Genomic DNA, 21,313 nt, shown 5'->3' with positions numbered 1-21,313 from the left:
GGATGAGCGATATTCCAGAATGACCAGAATTTTTGTGGTATTATATAAGTGGCTATTGTTCTGATGAATTGGGGTTGACAGTAAGGACCAAGTCGAGCAGAGACATACAGTAGTTCAGGACGTTTCAGAAAGCAATTTTGTTTGTTTTTACCTTTTAAAAATGTTTTCTATTGTTTAGCTAAGACATCACATACCGAATCAATTACTATAATTATCTACTCATAATAATAACTGCTATGTTATTAACAAATTGTTTAATTGAAAGCAAGAGCGCACAGAGATCGGACTGGGGTGTGTGTTTTGTAGCGAGACAAAGGTCTTTGTGTTTCTATAAATAGTATTAGTTATTATTCTGCCCTTTTTGCGTCATTCAAACCCCCCACCCATCCCTCCCCTGCACATCCACTTCCCCTGCAGTCTCCACCTTTAGTGTTTGGGGTTATGGATATTCTCAGTCATTGTTGTAATTTTCACAATCTTTAACAGTTCCTATTAACTCCTTCACATACTTGTAGGACTGTGGATCATTACTACATAACACATTCACTCTTTTGTTTTACTCAGTTTTTTCCTCATGTTTTTTGGTAATTTCTGTAATTAGAGGCCAACTAGTCTGCATAGCCATACCTCCAAATCACGTTGTTCTCAACTAGGAAAGCCTGGTCTCAACGAGGATAAAGACCGGAAGGCACACACACACACACACACACACACACACACACACACACACACACACACATACACACACACGCAGGGTCTTCATGTTCATTATTTCCTGTAGATGTGGCATATTACTGCTGACCAGTGTTTAGAGGAAGCGAGAAGCGATTTATACGTGTGTGTGTGTGTGTGTGTGTGTGTGTGTGTGTGTGTGTGTGTGTGTGTGCGCATGTGTGTGTGTGTGTGTGTGCGTGTGCCTGTGTTTATGTGTGTGTTGGCTCCATTGGAGTTTGGGAAGAGGTCGTTAATTGAAAAAAGTTCTTTCAGATTTCTGCATAGCCGTACCTCCAAATCACATAGCAACTAGGAATGCCTCGTCTCAACAAGGTTAGAGGCCAGCAAGTGTTAAGATGCACTTGGAGGCAGATGAACAGACAAACAGATGAAACAGCAAAAGATAGAGAGAGAGAGAGAGAGAGAGAGAGAGAGAGAGAGAGAGAGAGAGAGAGAGAGTAGAGAAAGAGTGATGGAATGAGGTTTCCACATAGGGTGTTGGAGAATAAATTGTAACAGAACAGAGAACAGTGTGTGTGTGTGTGTGTGTGTGTGTGTGTGTGTGTGTGTGTGTGTGTGTGTGTGTGTGTGTGTGTGTGTGTGTGTTTGGCTGTACAATACAGTACACACTCAAGACACAGACAAGTTGTGATAAGTTATTTCAACCTATTTTCATCAATTTCATGGTAGAGAATAGATAGATGATAGCATTACTGGAAAGAAGGGAAGGCTGTGAAAAGGTGAGAGAAATATAAAACCATTGGAGGAATGAATTAATGAAATGATTAATAAAAGAGAGGGATAGACGGAAAGAGAGAGAGAGAGAGAGAGAGAGAGATGCCTCTTCACATATATATATATATATGTAATTTATCATCATATTAACTAAATAGACAGTGTGTAAGCTAATAAACACATTTATTATTCTGTTTCTTTCTAAGCTCACGTGGCACTTGACATGAAAACTGAATACAATTATGTGGCTTTAAAACATTAGATACAGTATTTCCTGTTTCAACTGTACCTGTGATATGAGTATCAGATAAAGCATTTAATTCAGTGGCTGTCCTCACCTTGTAGGCACCAAGCTGCTGTGTGGTTAATTATTCAACCTGCTGATTAATCTTTCAGCAGTACCAAACTGCGCCAGGGGACCAGGTTAATTGGGTTGCAAGATGTGGCCAGTGATAAGAGACATGAAGAGGGCGACGTGGACAAGAAAACACAGTTGTTGAGTTCTCCTGGGATTAGATGTTCTTGCATTTAGTATGAGATGAGAAAGCCTAAAATGCAAGACGAGCAAGAGAGTGAATGAGAAGGAAAATACAGAAGTTAGAAATACAGAAGAAACAGCGAGGGTGAGAGGGAATTGATGTCTGTGTAAGCTGATAGTGAGAGAAAGATGACTTAAACGTGTTACAGTAACTGTTATATGGCAGTAAGAGGAATCAGACGTGGGAATGAGTTGTCAGAATCACACTCCGCTGAATAAGTTGTATTTAGACAGAGAGATTTTAGCTCATCATTATTATATATTATTAAAATATTGTTGTTCTCCATTCAATAAAATAACAACAACCTAGTTCATCAACACACGAACATCAATTTAAACAAAGGATGGCAAACGTCTGTACAGTAATCCCAGATAGATGCTAACTTGACCCAGCCAGAATTGTGTGTTGTTTTAGTTTGTCTCTGTGTGGACTGTAAATGGGCCATATTGCACCCTGAGGCTCATATGTCCCCTGCTGGAGCCCTGTGCCTTCTGAAGAGAGTAGGGGGGTGGAGAGAGAGAGAGAGAGAGAGAGAGAGAGAGAGAGAGAGAGAGAGAGAGAGAGAGAGAGAGAGAGAGAAATAGAAATAGAGGGGCAGAGCATCTTTTATTATGGAAATATACTATGATTCACTTTTCTCTAATAAAGGTCAAAATGACTGTGAACTACCACAGTGACAGATTTAGAAAGCAAAGTAAGCTGTGAACAATCACAATAATAATAGTTTTAATGGAGTTATGACAGAAGTTTTTGTCTTCTTCACAACATAATGTTGTTGATGAGCTTTCTCAAAGTACCCTGTTATCTGTTTCTCCAGATCAACTTTAGAGCAGTGACATTTTGTCATCAGAAAACCAGGATAGGTAAGACAGAGAGAGACAAAGAATGTGAGATGAGAGGATAACGAAACGAGAAGTAGAACAGGAATTAGAGCAAGCTGATGAGAAGGGGGGGGGGACAGAGAGATGAAGCGAGATATTCTGCCTCTCCCTGGAGCAGGGTAGACAGAGACACAGATGTCAGAGAACACAAACTCCCGAGAGACACGGGAGGAGGGGAGAGGGGTGGTGATGGTGGTTGGGGGGGGGGCGGGTGTACTGCTCACTTTTCAGCTTCACATGCTCAAACACAGTTTGTGGGAGCTTGTGTGTCTAATTGGGTCTATTAACATTGTTCTGATTCACATATGTATGTACTTCTGCCCTCAATCTCTGGACATCTGCTGGGAGAGTCAAGACTATGGGCATGCAGATTGGACTGGAAGACTGTCACGTTTTACTGCAGCTACTGTACTTTGCTTCACTTTCGGTGCTTATTAACTCACTGTAGTTCTTCCATTATGTAACATAACTGTAAACAAAGATATGCTATGTTCCAAATTGATGAACAGGAAACTTATTTACAGCTAACTGTTCTACTGCCCTACATCTTTGTTATCCTTGGTGCTCTCATAAATGCAGCATGGTCAAGAATGTAGGCTATTGACATCACTTTCCTTTTTGCCATTTCCATTGAGACTGGTATGCATTGGACACACACGTGTGTGATAATCACTTCGGTATTTAGGGTACCAAAATACTTTTTCTAATCCTCTGTGCACACCCCAGCATAACTCAATTTACCACTACGCTGAATCCAAGGCAACATGGGACCCTTACCAGAAAAGTGAAGACTACGGGAAGTGAACTGAAGAAATGTTGTATTACTCAATTCAGCAGGAACTGTTGCCTGAGGCATGTGCTTTGATGTTGTCAGTGTGTTGCTCAGTAATGGCTGTTCATAACACTTCATTAGAAACACAAATTAACACAATTAAAATGAATGTGTCTCTAATCTCACTTTGCTTTCTGGTTGTACTGTTTTGGGGTGTAGACCTACATTGAGACTATTTCATCTGATGGAGGAATCTAGTTGAGTGATGAGAGGTGAATGTAAGGTACTACAGTATGAGTTACATAAACCTACGCAACTGTCAGTTTGTGAGCATCTGTTTACTCTAGAGAGAAGGGGGAAAGGAGAGAGGGCAGAGTGACAGAGGGGACTGGAAAAGAGCAAAACGCCAGTAGGAGTGAGCATTTTTAGACATTGTTGAAAATAAATGTATATCGGTTTTCTTTTACTCCCATTGAGCAATAGAGCTTCACATCAATAAATCAGCTCTAACAAACTGTCAATTGGGCCTATAGTGGGTCACATTGGTTCTGTGTTGGGTCATTAATAACTGGATAAACTACCTGAGCAGTGAATTAAAGTTGTCAGGAAAGCGTCAGTCTGTAACGTCAATTACTCTCTCATCTTATCCTGGCTCACACGTGATACTGAACCTCATTTGAGATTCTTTAGAAATGTAATGGGTAAGGTGGTTATTCATCTTATACAGGTCATTATCATTTTACGTGACGCGGGACCGAACGAACTTTGCGCGTGGACAGCGACACGCCACATAACAGGCAACAGTATAAATCCCCCTCCAAAGGCACCCAAAATCACTGACGCAAGCTGCCCGTGCACGTAAGGACCACTTTGCCTGCACGTAACGAACACTAACTGTCAGTCCTCGCATCTTTCCAACTGAACAAGCAGGTGGCATTCAGAACTTTATCATCAGTGTGTGTAGGTGGGTGTTGCTACTTTGCATTGTACAGATACACGAAAACACTCAGGGATCAAACAGGCTGCTCTGAATCTGAGTACACGCTGGCTTAATGCTGAACACCTGCACATGGGGGGAATTGTCTTCACGACCTCCAGTCTAGTCGTGGCATCTGCACATAGTAATTAACTGAGGCAAAGGGAACGGCAATGAGCACCTCTCTTCCAAAGAGCGAATCGACTACTTCTCTGCTGAGATCTTCAGCAGTAAATCGCAGGTCTGCACACCATTCTGAGCATGGGTCGCACAGCCACCGCAGTCACCATCGTTATGCCGAAGGTAGCGATGTGCCCGAGGAGACGGGCTGGACCGATGACTGCGAGGCGAGCGCGCGTAGACCCCTTTGTCAACCAATACATGCCGGTCCCCGGAATGGGGATGATAAACGGGGACACAAGAGCCAGCCCCACCACCACCACCGCCACCATCACCACCAAAGAGACACCGTCGACGACGGCAACAGCCAGGAGGACAGGAGACAGCGGATGGATCGGAGCGGGAAAGGGCGCAGTAAATCGACCAGACACCCACACCACCAACACAACACCTCCAGAGGTGACCTGCCGCCGGCGCCTCAACACGGCAACTCACGCCCGGACCGAAGGTCTTCGCCAACTCCCTCCTATCCAAAGCACCCAGACGATACTGCATATTTTTTCGAATCGAAGGACAGAACCGATGTTGGGTCGTCCACGAGTTTAAACTCTGATCCACCTGCAACGTCCTCGCCAGTGCCAGCAGTATCCAGCCGCACCTCCAAAAGACGCAGCGCAGCCTCGTCCGAGCATGACGCCAATCTTCACCCGATAGTGAAATCGGTCTTCGGGCAGGTAAGCAGCTTAGTGTCTGTACAAATTCATGACTTTTGAACACATTCAAAGTTAGTTAAGCGACTCAACAAGTAGTTGGGGAGCAGCCTATTTTAAGCCACTTACATGCATAGAAATTACGCGCGCATAGAAATTAAAATACCCCTATAAATTAAAATACCCCGATACAAGTCTTAACATTTAGGCAGACATGATAGTGTAAATTAATTTCCCAACAAAATTCAGGAAAATAAACTTTACATCAAAGTCCTTAATTGTGATGCAATGGCTTGCAGTGCTCACTCAAACACGCCTAAACGCGTAGGTGTTCTGTTGTGTAACACAATGCGACTGGGAAACCACATCTTTAACAGTAATTTAATGAATGTTGAGTCGTTGTTCAGTGGGAAAGGACTATGTCTTACTGTACAACCCACATAGTTCATGTCAACAGTGTAGTGTAGGGATAATAAAGCATTAGGTTAATTACACTCTAACAGCTCTCAACGTTTTCAATGCCATAATGCATTTTAAACCAGACCGTTTTGGTGTCATATTTATTATATGGAGTAAAATAAAATACAATGATTTATACACAGGATTGCCCTTAGATAGAGCTTTATTGTTTACCTTCGGGCATCATCATATTATCAGAGCTAAATTATTAACAGCTCAGACATAAGTGATACTTCCTTCCTAGTGTCAGGTTGATTTAGGTTCAAAAGTGAGGAACAGATGGAGCAGGAACCCAATCCAGGTGTGACTGGACACCCACTCACCCCATCTGACCAGATTAAAAATGTATGCATGTTTTGAGTCCAAATCTCATTTCTGTATGTATCTAATAACCATTAGTTTGATGGAAAAGGATATCAGGCTATCATGCGTCCCAATATGAATGAGGGTATTCTCATCATGCCTGTCACCTGAGCAATGGCAGGTGGATCATGTTTCCAGTCCTGTGGAAACGTTAGTGGGGAGGAGGAGGACACACACACACACACACACACACACACACACACACACACACACACACATACACACACACACACACACACACACAGCGATAAGTCAATATGAGGGACTCTCACATCAATATCAATATTTTCAATTAGCAAAAATATATGAAACTAAATGAGTTGTCACATTATCTTATGTCAGAGGTTAAGAAGCAAGGAAACAAAGGATGACCTATGATCTGTGTTAGAGGGCTGTGAACTGTTAGATGGACGGGCGAAGATGATGAGTGAGGGTGGATAGCAAAATAGGGGTGTTCCTCCCCATCTCTTCTTTCCTGCATCCTATCTCCTTGTACCCCATACTAATACAAAAGCCTTCCTCAAGTCCCCATATTCCTTCTATGCTTTTGTTGCTCTCCAGTTACTTTTTTTCTTCGTGTGGCTCTGAGGTTCTCGTCTCAGTGTTGAGGGAGATAGAAAGCTCAAGAGGAGACAATAAGTTCCCCATGTGCTAATGTGTGCCAGAAATAACTTCACTCAATCCAGGCCAGAGCTTCAATCAGTCAAAGGAGTCCCAGCCAAAGCAAATCCATGCAGCGCTGCTGTGCTACATACAGTATCTCTTCTCAACCTGCTCTACAGTGAGAATCTGTGCACTAGCCCCTCTGTCATTTTATCCAGTCATTATGTTTTGAAATGGGAATATTAAAGGACATATATTCTCCTATTAAAGGAGAATATATGTCTAATTAATGCTTGGTTGACTGTGAAATTGCTCAGCTCGAGGGAGAGGTGGCGAATTTCCAAGCGGAAAAGGGTGGGCAAGGTGACAGTGTGCTTCTTGTATGCTTCTTAAAACAGGGACTTGTCAGTAAAGCTCTCAGACATTATTGAAATTGTGATTATTTGTCAATATAAATATATGAGAGGCCATGCCAATTCACTATAGCTGGCATGTGCATTTACAGTAATTGCAACGTTTCAATGAGAATAGGAGTTGTATATCCGTTGTATACAGCAGACCAGGGTCAAAATAGTATTTTTGATCTATTTGTTTGTTTCAATTGGGATTCTGTGTTACCCTCATAAAGACCCATCTTACATTAGGATAACCACTGCTACACAACGACGGGCATCTAGACATACTCATACTGTGTGAGTGTGTGTCTGTGTGAGTGTGTGTCTGTGTGAGTGTGTGTCTGTGTGAGTGAGTGATTGAGTAAGTGATGCTTCCTTTCACCTTTACGTAAGCATCATCTTACTAGTCTTTTAATAGTAAGTCTTTTAATGGATCTTTTTGGATCTCTTTTGACATAGAGTGAGATTATACCCACTGAGATTTCATATTTCATATTTTCTTATGTAACATCAAGGTCTGAATACAATCCCTACAGAACTCATTCGCTGCCAGTGGGAGCTAAATATAGCTCTCCCAAGACCTGATTATAAGAGCACGGAGGAGAAGGGCCTTTTTGTGTCATGGTAAAAAATATTCAAATCCTTCGGATACCGCGCTACCTGACAAAGCCTGTTTGCAAATTGGTGACTAAAGCAGGGATTCCAGCATGGAGCAAAAACATTTTTTTCACAGGCATCCATATAAATACCATGCTTTAATTTTTATTAGGCTGAATTATGGTAATAGATGGACTGTGGGGGTGGGTGGGGGAGGTGGGTTACATTGAGAGAAAAGCACATGAGGTTGTTGAGTGGTTTAAGGTGAATGATTCCTGCAATAAAAATAATATCTTGATGCAGATACAGTATGCCTGTCTAGATGTACTAACATATTCTGTAGCACATACAGGGACATCTGATTGGTCAGTTATGATAACAGCATCTTCCCTCAATAACACTGAGGAAAATAAAACATTTATGTTTGTAGCTTCTTGAACATGACTGCACATGACACAGTATGTGCACTGTACAAGATCCAGAGAGACATACATGACCTACTGTGTGTGCATTTTAACAGCAATACATTTAGTCAATCAGGTCACTTTGGTCAAGGGCAGAACAGCAGTGTGTCCCACTTGGAATTCTCACCAAGAGACCTTCAGCCAGTTTTCTGAGCCACAACAAAATCATTATGAACTCAAGAAAGGAAACGCTTCCTTTGAGTTGTGGAAAATAATTCAGAACTGCTCATTGGGTAGCAGGGATATACTGTATATATCATTGTTTTCACTCACTCATTATAAATCACTCTACTGGGAGGAAGAGCCAAGGGATTTTGTGCAGGTGTCTGTTAGTTGATAGGTGTGTGCGTGTGTGTGTGTGTGTGTGTGTGTGTGTGTGTGTGTGTGTGTGTGTGTGTGTGTGTGTGCCTACAGTGTGTGTACAGGTTTTTTTGTGGTATGTGTATCACCCAGAAGCAACTCTACGTCTTGTCTCATATCAGCAGGAACAATAGTGACAGAGCAGAGATATGAAGAGTGAAGGAATTGGATAAATAGGAGGAAGAAGAATAGGTAGGTAGTGGGTAGACAGGGGCATGGTTATGTAAGGACAACACTCGTCAGCTTCCTCTGTCTTACAGCAGCTGACAGTTTTGGAGACAATGTAAGGAAACCTGTCCAGCAAAAGGCTTCCTTTTCCTCTCTCCCTTTTCTGGCTGCTCCTCTCTACTCCCACCCTTCCCTTTCCATCTCCCCTCTTTCACTGAATTTAGCTCCTTGATTCCACCAATATCTCTCTCTCTCTCTCTCTCTCTCTCTCTCTCTCTCTCTCTTTCTCTTTCCCCCTCTCTCACTGCTGCTCCTTTCCCTTTTTCATTGGTACTCTGGCCATCCCTCCCTTCCTCCTTCCCTCCCTCCCTCTCTTTCTCTCCGTCCCTCTCTTCTGCCTGGGTCAGACTGACCTTGATGATGTCTGAAAGGGAGAGTAGAAAAAAAGGGGTGGAGAAAACAGAGGGTGCCTGGATGACGGAGAAGAGAGAGAAGATGAAAGGTCTGTGTACCAAAGGAGAGGGAGAAGGAGGTGTGAATAAGCTGCCATGATAGAACTATCGTCGTATTCACCACGTCATTTCTGTCTTCAATATGTTTATAGCCCGAAGGCTATTTATAGAGACCGGGTGTTTGCAATTTTCTGAAGGATGGTTGTAAAAGAGGTGCTGTAGACGTCTTCACCATGAAGTGAAATCCTCATTGAAATGAGAGAGATTAGACCATGACATTTAAGAGCCAATGTGTGCAATGGTGTGTGTGTGTGTGTGTGTGTGTGTGTGTGTGTGTGTGTGTGTGTGTGTGTGTGTGTGTGTGTGTGTGTGTGTGTGTGTGTGTGTGTGTGTGTGTGCTCGTTGGCATGTGAGTGTATGCAGGTGCATGTTAATAAATATTTATGGAAGATGGTTGCAGCCATTGAAAAGCAAATCAGTGAGTGTGGCAGAGAGACAGACAGAGGGAGAGGAGAGGAAAGGAGAGAGAGAGAGAGAGAGAGAGAGAGAGAGAGAGAGAGAGAGAGAGTAGTGGAGGAGAAAAATAGGAGAAATGAATTGACATGAATGATGTGTTGAAGTACATCAATTAATAAATGTGTTATATTGTAAAATTAAGGTTTACAAAAAAGAGTACCATCATCATTACTACACTAGTGTTGGAAGGGAATCATTTAGTCTTAAATAGAAAGATGACAATTTTATTGCAGTGAAAGTATAACCATATTCAACCTTATGAATTATTCATACTCAAATGAGAACCAGTCATATTTCACCCCAGGAAATGACCTATCACAGTGAAGGTCACTTGCAGTCTTTTTCTGCCTGAGATGTTTTTTTTTTCGGATCACTGACTCCTCCTCTGGTGATCTTCAACAGAACAGCCAGTACACACAGAGCAGTCAGTACACACAGAGCAGTCTGAAACATCCAATCATTCCAGGGCTATATACACTCACGGTACACTTTATTAGGAACACTATACTAATACTGGGTAGGGTCTCCCTTTGCTCTCAAATAGCCTCAATTCTTCGTGGCATTGATTCCACAAGATGTTGGAAACATTCGTTTGGTGCATTATCATGCTGGAATTAGCCATTAGAAGATGGGTAAATTGTGGCCATGAAAGGATGCACACGGTCAGCAACAATACTCAAATAGGCTGTGGCATTCAAGCGATGATTGATTGGTATTAACGGGCCCAAAGTGTGCCAAGAAAACATTCCCCACACCATTACACCACCTCCACCATGAGAAGGTGTACAGGTGTTCCTAATAAAGTGTTCAGTGAGTGTAGATCCCTCAGTAGGTACCCCACAAATGGACACCAAAGTGATGCAGCATAGTAATAGTGCATGCATAGTAATAAAACATGAGGAACAGGATCATATGAAAATGAAATGAGAGCAAGGTAATATTGATATGAGAGCGTAAGGTGATACGGTATTATAAACCAGATCAGGTACTATAAACGTTGATTGTACATGACTAATGACTTCATCAGTACACTCACTGGTACATCAATAGAGCATGGCAGAGGCATGATGAGAGATGTCACTATTACCAATCCTTCCAGTCCCCCCCCACCCCCCTTCTCATCTCATCTCCTAGCCAATTTAGCTCACCAGTTGGCACTGGATCAAACAGGATTGTCTATGACCTCAAATCTTCATTAAACCGCAAAAGCAATTATTACCACTTTCCTCTTGGAATTAGCTGTCTCTCCCATGACAGACTAATGTTTGCATGTCAGTGTGTCTGTATGTGTGGCATGCTTATGGGCATGCGTGTGTGAGCGTGTGCTTTCTTTTGAGTGTGCAATTTTATAGCTGTGGGTGTTAATCTGTCCATTACGATCCGCATGAGAAGCAGTTAGCCATACGTTTTGTTGTTCATCTTCACATGTTTATTTGTGCAGTAAGCAGTGTGTGTGTGTGTGTGTGTGTGTGTGTGTGTGTGTGGTGTGTGTGTGTGTGTGTGTGTGTGTGTGTGTGTGTGTGTGTGTGTGTGTGTGTGTGTCAGTGTCAGTGTCTGTGAGTGTCTGTGTGTGTTGTGTGTGTGTGTGTGTGTGTGTGTGTGTTGTGTGTGTGTGTGTGTGTGTGTGTGTTTGTTTGTGTGCATGCCTGTGCACACACTGGGCTGACATTATGAGAGCCGACGGCTCCTGTGTCTGATGTCTGATGTGATCTGAAGCTCACAATGAGCCTCCGGTGAGGGGCTGGATGAATCACTAGGAGAGAAACATAGAGAAGGAGAGATAGTAAATGAATGAAAGAGACAGAGGAGAGAAAGGACCTTGGTTCATGTACGTATAGGTGAGAATAGACAAGGTCTAACAGGAAATCATGATGTTGATTATGTGATCGTTGGCAGCCAATGCAGGTGATTTCTGGGATTACTCTTGCCACTTGCATTTTTTGAAGCAGTATGCCCAGACCCCCATGACTGTGTGCAGTGATTTGTGGTGCATACACAGGTACTCACTGGCTTCAGATTCTGATTTTGTGTGTGTCTGTGTGTGTGTGTGTGTGCGTGTGTGTGTGTATATGTGTGTGTACTCTGGGTGGTCCAGCATCCACATGCCTTTCATGTTCGATTCTTGTATATTTTGTAGAGCTTTGGCTTTGATCTCACTACTATCCCTTCTAGCTTAACATGACTTTGTGAGCATGTTGCTGTGTGTGTGTGTGTGTGTGTGTGTGTGTGTGTGTGTGTGTGTGTGTGTGTGTGTGTGTATGTGTGTGTGTATGTGTGTGTGTGTGTGTGAGAGAGAGAGATATTTTTAGCTCCATAGCCCCACATCCTTGTGTGTGTTTAATCGGGTGTATGCACGCGTGTGTGTTTGGATTAGTGTCTCCAGTTTCTTGCTCGGGGGAAGGTAATATGCTTGTCCGATGTGAGCTTCTTTGTCACTCTCCCTTCGCATTGATGGTTTAAAACTGTGCAACAGAGTGAGAGAGAGAGAGAGAGTGAGAGTGAGAGTGAGAGAGAGAGAGAGAGCAGAGGGAGAGGGAAGAAAAGAGGGAGGGAGCAAGAGAGACACTGAGGGAGAGAGAGAAGAGAGAGAGAGGATGGTGAGCAAATGAATAAGCAATCTTGCATTTTGTGCTTTGAGCACTTGCATCTCACTAAGAAGACACGCATGCCTCCTCTCCCTCTCATGTCTTTGTCTCTCTTCGATCTTTCGTTCGTTCCTGTTTTGTCTCTCTTGTCCTCCGTTTCAGTTTACCTCCCCTCTTCCCTCTCTCTCTCCTTCTCTCACCTTGACTCCCAGTGTCCTTCCCTGTACTGTAGGTCCTCTGTTGATCCCTCTCACCCCGACTCTCTCTGTTTATCTCTCTCTGCCTCTCACTGTCTTTATCTCTCTCTCTTTTGATATCTGTCTCTCTTTCTCTCTCTCACTGTCTCTCTATCTCTCCTGCTCTTTGTCTCCCTCTCACTAAATGTCATATTGTCTGAGTTGATGACCCACTGAACCTTCATTCCCTCAACCTCGCTTTATCCCATGCATGCACAGAAACACATGCACATGCAAACACACAGACATACACGTGCACACACACACACACACAGAGACACAGGTACAGACAAAACACACACCGAGAGGGACTTTACTATGGGGAACTGTGTCCGAAATTTCTCCAAGAAGGTAAGGTTTTCTGTACGGCGCTCTGGCTATGGACTGCCTGATCCCCCCCCCCCCGACTGTCTGTGCATGTCTGTCTCACTGTCTGTCCCATAATTGACTGGAGGCTATTGGACCTGATCGGATTGGACTTCTGGACTTTTGACCCTGTTGTATAGTATATGGGACTGTGTGACTGGGTTTTGACCGCTGTGCCGCACTGAGCTGTATCCCTATGTCTTGAGGAGCTGGGCGCTTTAACAGGCTAGAGGATATTAGAGGAGACAGAACAGCCGAGAGTCTACTGCTGTTGTCTCATCCACCTCATTGAACATCAGTGAATTGAATAGTTCACTGACCAGCCTCAAATACAGACTTGTGATACTTAGAATATTTTTGGGGGGGACTGCACTTTGACAATCTCTGGACAGTGGCATTGTTTACCAACGTGTGTGTATATGCACTTGTATAGTAGGCTCTGGAACATTTACTTCGGACTGCGTTGTGATTGTTTTCATAGATAGTGATTGTCATTGGAATAGCTAGATGCAAGTGTGACTGTAGCTCATCAACGAATGTCAATAGTGCTGGAGTGTGTATGAGTCCTCAGTGGAGCCAATGATGCTCTGCCTACCCTCCCTCTGTATTAGACTAGTGTCTAGTGTTGCCCTTGACCAGCTGAGTTGGATGAGTGGAGTCAATAAGCAAGCTCATGTCACAATCAACCACATGAGTCAGAGAGAGCACTTAGCCCAGGCATTGCCACTTCACCTCTTCTTTTGGGATTCAGAAAGAGGAGCAGATCAGCCAACAGGTGGCGCTGTCCTGTTGATTTGTACTGAACCTGCAGGACCACTCCAGATCCAAACCCCCTAGGGCAAGCAGTTTGAGTGGATGTCATTGTTCTGAGAGGGCTCAGCTACAGCTGCAAGCATTACATGATTATTCAGTGTACAACAACTGTGTTTGGATAATTCCCTGATGTACTCAGAACTCTTACGTATCCACATTGAGAACCATTGTTTGTTTGAGAAAATGGATCTCATAAAAAATAATTCTTAAGGTACTGTTAGTGTGTATTGTACTGTAGATCAGACATTTATGCAGTGCAGTGCATTGGTTTTTCATGCATCAGGGAAGCAGTCCCATTAATACATTTCATCTACGTACACAGCTGTACGTCCTTGAGTTAATGCTGTACAATATGACAAGCAACTCTTAAAGCCATATGTCTGCAGCAGAAGGGAATTGTAGGGAAGTTCTTGCTTAAATGACTCCCATTCTAAGATAATGTTCTACTTTCATTATTTTTGAACATGTCCCCACATTTGCAGTATTTTTACTGCTACACTGGACCCTCAAATTAAGGACACTGTTCTATGCATCACTTGCTAAGATTACCCAGTGGGCAATACGTCCTGTGGTGGCCAGCGCCATAAGGCAGGAGCTGGCACTGGAACTGGCCCCGCAACAGATGGAGTGTGAAGGTCATGCACATTAGAGGGCAAATACAGTATGTGTGTGTGTGCGTGCGTGCGTGTGTGCGCGCGCATGCGTGCATACGTACAGACCTCTTCTCTGTCTGCCATTAGACTGGAGAAATGTTTGCCCTTATTAGCTTTAGTACAGATGATATATTTGGAGGTTTCAACAGTAGGCGATGATGCCTCTAATTAACCTGTAGCTCCCACTGTAATTGAGTGATGTGCTTGCGTGCTCTGTCTTTGCCCCCTGGTCAAACTAATTGGTCATTATAATGTAATGGCTGAATGATTTTATTCCTTCTATCATTTGGACAATGGCTAATTGGAATGTATGCGCAAATAAGCCATCCTTCTTTATATTCGAGTGGCATTCTTGGCATGACTATAACCTTGTATTTCCTTTAGGGTAAATGCATTATGTGTTTGCACAAAGTGATTTGTTTAAAACCCTCCCATTTTAACCCCAAATCACTGTGACCCTCGACAGCTTGTGTCAGATTGACTATCTTCTGAGCATGATCTCTGTGCTGTGTTGCAAACAGGTGTCCTCAGCTGCAGAGAAAACATCTTTGTGAAAGGTACAGCAGGGATGGCGTTTGTTGCACTGTTGTACTAAACCTAACCTCAGATTGTGTTCCTATCCTCTTTGACTGACCCCATGACCAAGCCACTCTATAGTCCTGTGTATGACTGACAGACATGTCCTTAGACATGTCAATTAGCCTCTACCTTCTCCCACTACCATCCAGGCCCTCTGTTGTTGCTTGACTCCATCATGTTGTCCACAAGTTGAGTCATGGTCTCTACCCCTGTCTCTGCCCCTGCGCCCCCTCTCTCCTGGCCCCCCCCCCCCCCCCCACACACACCTTGGGACTTGCCCCCCATCCAACCTTGGATGTGGCCCCAGGACCAGAAGAAGAGCTACAAAGCAGTGGCATCCTATGAGGAGGGGGGCCACCACGGTGGGAACTATCTTGAGCCCCTAGTGGCCCTGGCCCAGAGCGGCGCCAACATGCACAATGTACTGGGGCCTGCCTGCATCTTTCTACGCAAGGGCTTCGCTGAGAGCCGGCAGGCTGTACGTAAGTCCAGACACAGACATGCACACATGCACATGTGCATGCATACACACACTCTCACACGCACGCACGCATGCACGCATGCACACACACACACACACACACACACACACACACACACACACACACACACACACACACACACACACACACACACACACACACACACACACACACATACTGACTCCTATGTTCCTCTACAGCTATAAAAACTCACAGACATAATCAGTCAGTCATACTCATCTAACATCTCTCTCTCTCTCTGCTTCGCTTTTTTTTTTTTACCCACATTTGCCAATACATTCATCCTGGAAAAGGTTCAGGTAATGGTCTCCAAAATGTGCAGTGTACAGTATCTGTGTAGAACCCGTAGAACCCACTTCATACACATAGAATGTCTTGTGTGTGTTTGTGTGTGTGTGTGTGTGTGTTTGTGTGTGTGTGTGTGTGTGTGTGTGTGTGTGTGTGTGTGTGTGTGTGTGTGTGTGTGTGTGTGTGTGTGTGTGTGTGTGTGTGTTTGTTTGAGTGTGCATGCGTGCACGTGCACTGTGCATGTGTGTGTGTGTACGAGGGCGAGCATGAGTGTTTGTGTGTGAGTGTGTGTGTGTGTGTGTGTGTGTGTGTGTGTGTGTGTGTGTGTGCGCGAGTGGGATGGCACTACTACTGTATAAGCATAGCTTTTTGTCACTCTGATAGACTGTAAATGCTTGTGGTAGATCTAGCATTACTCTGTTTGACGTATAGTGAACATAGTCTCCAACAGAATACGTTCAGGGGGATCGCTTCTGCAGACCAAAACATACGTTCTCTGTGCACGTATTATCTGGCTATACCAGCGTTGACCATGTGTGTTGCTGTAAGATACGTCAAAAACAAAAAATACCTTACATGAGAGTTACGTGAATTGCAAGATATGTTACTGAGAGTTAGGGGAATTACGACTTGTGTGGCGGTTAGGCAGTATTAGGCATTAACTTTGAGTGTTTAAGGTTCGGGTAAATTGTCAGGGGAAGGCATTAGCAAACATTAGCATAAGCAACAATAATTTGCAAGAATTAGCACCAAAAACAAATAGGTCCCAAGCATGATTTGACATTTGGGTTGCAAGGGGGGTTCTCTGATCAGGCACGGTAGTGTCCTGTCATTCGTTAGAGAACTACTCTGACCTATCCTTGGTAGACTGCCACCACTTCAGAGCCTGTCCCGATGATGTGCCCTGTGATGCTATTAAGGGGATGCAGGGGTAGAGATGGGGTCAGGCTAATTCAAAGTCTAGACTTAGCTTGAGAGAGAACAAAAAGGAACTGATTCAGTTTGTTTCCCCTGAGGTGTCTGCCGCTCACCACCACCGATCCTCCGTATCAAGTAGATACCCTGGCATCAAAGAAACCCTCACAGCAGTTAAAACCCTCACAGTTAGTCAATATTACACAGGAATGGATCATTCATTAAGAATAAAAAGCAAACATGGGTTGCATACTTTATGAATGGTACATGTATGAGTAATGGTGTTATGAGCTATGATACCATGCTTAGCTATTCCTCCTCAAAGGCAAGCAACGTTTAGCGTAACATGTTGCAGACAAGTGTTTTATTGTTAATATCTTACACAAGAGTTATTTGAGAGGTTTTGGGGTGTCATGACATGACTAGTAGAATCTCAACATGGTGTTTTTGATTCTAACCCTGGCATCTGATTTTTCACAGGACCGCGAGTTGAGGCCAGAGGAAATGGATGGTGAGTCTCATTATGAGAGAGCAGATGAGCTGCAATGATAAGCATGATATCACATGATCCAGACTGGGTTGGTATTTTGTTGAGGCATACTGCAAGATTATGCTAAACCCAAACTCAGTACCTAAACTCTAATTGATAACATTCTTGAGCTGGCCAAAATATATGCATTTGTTTAATTTCAGTTAAGGCAATTGCCCTAGGTAAACGGCATTGTTAAAAAGAGGCATAGTTTATTGAGTTTTATTCTAATAGTGAGTGCCTTTCCATTGAGTCATGGTGAAGTATTTTCCACTAACAATGTGTTGTAGCTTGTTGACTGTTTCAAGCTTACCTTTTTTGTTTTGTTAGTTACAGTACATGGTGATTATCGAAAGCATCTGTTCTTGTGTCTACTGGACCATTTTTAAAAATAAAAAATGCATTCTCTCTCATTTATTCTCAAGTTCGTGATAATGCTCTCATTAGTAATCTAACAAACTGATTGAATTATCTGATTTCATAAACTGAAGACATTTAATTTGATATGGATCTTAATATTGATATTTCTTCCCCTATGCCGCCTTTCTCAGAGTTGCGTGAAGCTTTTAAAGAGTTTGATAAAGACAAAGATGGCTTTATCGGCTGTAAGGACCTAGGCAACTGCATGAGAACCATGGGATACATGCCCACAGAAATGGAGCTGATAGAACTCAGCCAGCAGATCAACATGAATTGTGAGTAACTGTGTGTGTGTGTGTGTGTGTGTGTGTGTACATGCGTGCGTGTGTGCTGTCCCTTTTCTCTATGATACTCTCTCTCGTTCTCTCTCTCTCTCTCTCTCTCTTTTGTTCTGTCTTGGTCTCTCTCTCTCTCCCTCTCTCTCTCTCTCTCTCTCTCTCTCGTTCTCTCTCTCTGCCCTCTCTCTTATTTCATAGATATTTGCATTTTGCACACACCATTACACACGTGGCCTCTGAAAATTCAAGGTCCAATAGCTCTGACGCAGATCCCTTTAGTAATTAGCCCTGAAAATACCATAAAATACATCCGCCTCTATAAATAGCCTTGGGGCTTAAAGCATATGGATATGATGTGTCTACATGGCAGAGCTTAAATCTTGTCAGCCCTCTCTCTCTCGTCTTTCATAGGGAGAGAGATTGTTAATGTGTTCATGTGAGTTACTGTATGTGTGTTTTATTGTGCAAACGTCCTTGTAGATGTACTGTATACAGTTCTTTCTTAACGGTTTTCTTTGTTTATTTCTGACACTCTGACATCTCTTAACGAATCCCTGTTCACTCTATCTCACAGTAGGAGGCCATGTGGACTTTGAGGACTTTGTAGAGCTGATGGGTCCCAAACTGCTGGCTGAAACGGCAGATATGATCGGGGTCAAGGAGCTGAGGGATGCTTTTAAAGAGGTGAGTATAGGGGATGGAGAGAGAGGGGGGTGATATGGAATGAGAGAAGAGAGAGACAGATCAAGAGAGAGAGAGAGGGAGAGAGAGAGAGAGATGGGAATCGAGTACAGGGGGAGTAATGGGGGAGTAAAAGGAAGAGAGAGCTAAAACCAGAAATGGGATAATAGAGAAAGAGAGAGATTCTTGAGAAATTGTTAAGCTAAAAGAGAAAGAAGAAATTTGATTAAATGATGAAGAGAATCATCTACATGCATGGGGATTTCATTAGTAGTATGCAGTAAGATAGATATTGGAGAAGAATGACTCATTACTCAAAGTTACAGTACTAGTGCTACAGTAACATTCCACTTTTTCCCTCTCTCAGTTTGACACCAATGGCGATGGTCAGATCAGCACTGCAGAACTCAGAGAAGCAATGAAGAAACTTCTAGGTCAACAGGTAAGATAAAGGAGATCTGTCGGTCTGTCTTTGTTTATCTGTTTTCCATTCAGTCTGTCTGTCTACAGTATGTGTCTATCTAAGCTCTTCCTACTGTAGCCTCCAACTGAGCTGTCTTATTCTGTCTATGTCTGGTAGGTGGGTCACAGAGACCTAGAGGACATCTTACGGGACATTGACCTGAATGGCGATGGACACGTAGACTTCGAAGGTGAGCTATCTCATTGGTCACTTTGAGGTCCGCTGGATGTTTTTTCTGTTGTATCAAAGGTTTTATTACAGAGCCTGGCAAAATAGGTAGTCTGTTCATAACGCTCCCATTGTGGGAATACCAATATTGCTTAAAGTGAGCGTCCTCATATTGACATGTCCTGTGTTCAATAAAGCGAGGTAGAGACTCTCATGGAGACATATTACCCCTGAGGATCTACACACACCAAAATAAACACAGCTCTCCGGCCTCTTCTTCTCTCACACTCACATGCACACTCACATGCACAGTGCACACACATGCACACTCACACATGCACACACACACACACACACACACACACACACACACACACACACACACACACACACACACACACACACACACAATACATACAGTACCGTAGTGCCAACCCAAGCCCAGTTTGAGGCTGGGTGATACTCTAGCATCATGCTGAGAGTGAGGTGGGAGGATGAAAGGAATAGGCCTGTCTGTCAGATTATCTCCACACCAAAGGATTATGCCACCTCATAGATTACCAAAAGAACAAGGAAAGCATACAGGCAGTGGGACAAAAATAGCATGCGCTGCTATTCTTACTAGAGCCGACTGTACGTTCTGCTATCCGCATAGGTTAGCTTTGCCACCGCGTCTTATGTACTCAATCCGTCAATATTTAGAATGTTAGTGCTAAATTTGATCTAGCAGCATTGATTTGAGAATGTGTATCTTTGATTTGGCTGGTAGTGCACACATGCAGTTCCACCATTGTATACACTTTTTCAGCTCTGCTTTTCTTTTCAGGGGTTTATAAATTGTGTTCCCTCTCGTCTCTCTTGCTGGATTGATTTCTCCCTTTTTCCTTATCCCCAGAGTTTGTGCGGATGATGTCTCGCTAAGGGACAGATAAAACATGTGTAGGTCATGGTAGCGTCTGGAGCCTTTCCTGATGAGAGAGGAGGAGAAGGAGAGGCAGAGCACTGACGGACGGACCTCTAACCTCTGACTCCTCAACATCAAAGGCAAAAAATGACATATCAAGCCCTGCCCTGAATCTGCCACATTCAAACACACACGCTGACAGAACAACAACATCATTGATGATGATGATGATGATGATGATGATGATGTTGTTGATGATGATGCTGTCTCTAACAGAAGAACTGAGCAACAGCCAGCCTCAGACAGTTTTACATTGTACATTTCCAATACTACTGAAACCATTTCTACTGCTAAGTGTTTACAGGGACTAAAGAGCAAGGTGGTGTTTGGGCTTCTTCCTCTCTCACACACCCAATGCCATTGTTAGTTATGGCTGTAGCATTTTAATGGAGACACATTTTTAGCACTTTCTAACATAGCCAGCGTCTCCTGTAACTACAGCATATTCCCCTATGGGATAGTGGAATATTTATCTAAAATTTTTAATGGCAATATTCTGTACACTGTCAAAATATGTTATGTTTGTGTGAGTGTGTGTGTGTGTGTTTTAGTTTTTTGTGCACTCCTAGATTTCCCTCTATGGTATGAGTCCATCATGTCTTAAATCTACTGTAGAGAGTGAGTGTCAAACCTATGGCATATGCTAGCCAATTTTTGTATTAGCACTGATGCACTTCTTCAGATTTTTAAAATCATTATCAAACATATCATACAAGAGTTCCATGTTATGTGCTTTGAACATAGTTAGATGGGAAACTGCTCCCATTAAGGAGCCATTTCATGAAAACAGCAGACTCTTAGAGTTGGGGCACATGAGTTAGAGAGGTCATGAACTATTTACTTCTGTCTAACCTGATACCCCGTTTTGCACATGGTCCTGCATGAATATTGAGATTAATGCATTCTACACTTATGATTTTACCAGTCAGAGACAGTCACCTCCCTTGCACAATCCAGGATGTGCACTACAGAAAACAAATAAACATACTTTAATTCAATTTTAGGCAGTGAACAATAACACTGGAAGCTGTGAGAGATCTTGTGTGAG

General features: G+C 43.2%; 1 protein-coding gene across 1 annotated transcript; it reads left to right on the top strand.

Annotated features, from left to right (window-relative positions):
- Nucleotides 1-4,790: 4,790 nt before the first annotated feature.
- Nucleotides 4,791-20,222, top strand: LOC310805166 (uncharacterized protein; the record flags this gene model as incomplete). The annotated part of the gene is made up of 8 exons (XM_083670745.1): nt 4,791-5,471; nt 15,364-15,534; nt 17,243-17,273; nt 17,843-17,986; nt 18,564-18,673; nt 19,038-19,112; nt 19,251-19,323; nt 20,197-20,222. The coding sequence occupies 8 exons, from the start codon at nt 4,791-4,793 to the stop codon at nt 20,220-20,222; spliced, it is 1,311 nt and encodes a 436-aa protein (XP_083526871.1).
- Between the last annotated feature and the right edge of the window lie 1,091 nt (nt 20,223-21,313).

Source organism: Argentina silus (assembly GCF_951799395.1).
Source record: "Argentina silus genome assembly, chromosome: 5".
Taxonomy (NCBI): Eukaryota; Metazoa; Chordata; class Actinopteri; order Argentiniformes; family Argentinidae; genus Argentina; species Argentina silus.
The sequence above is the reverse complement of the archived record's forward strand: the minus strand, read 5'-3'. Positions and strand labels throughout refer to the sequence as shown.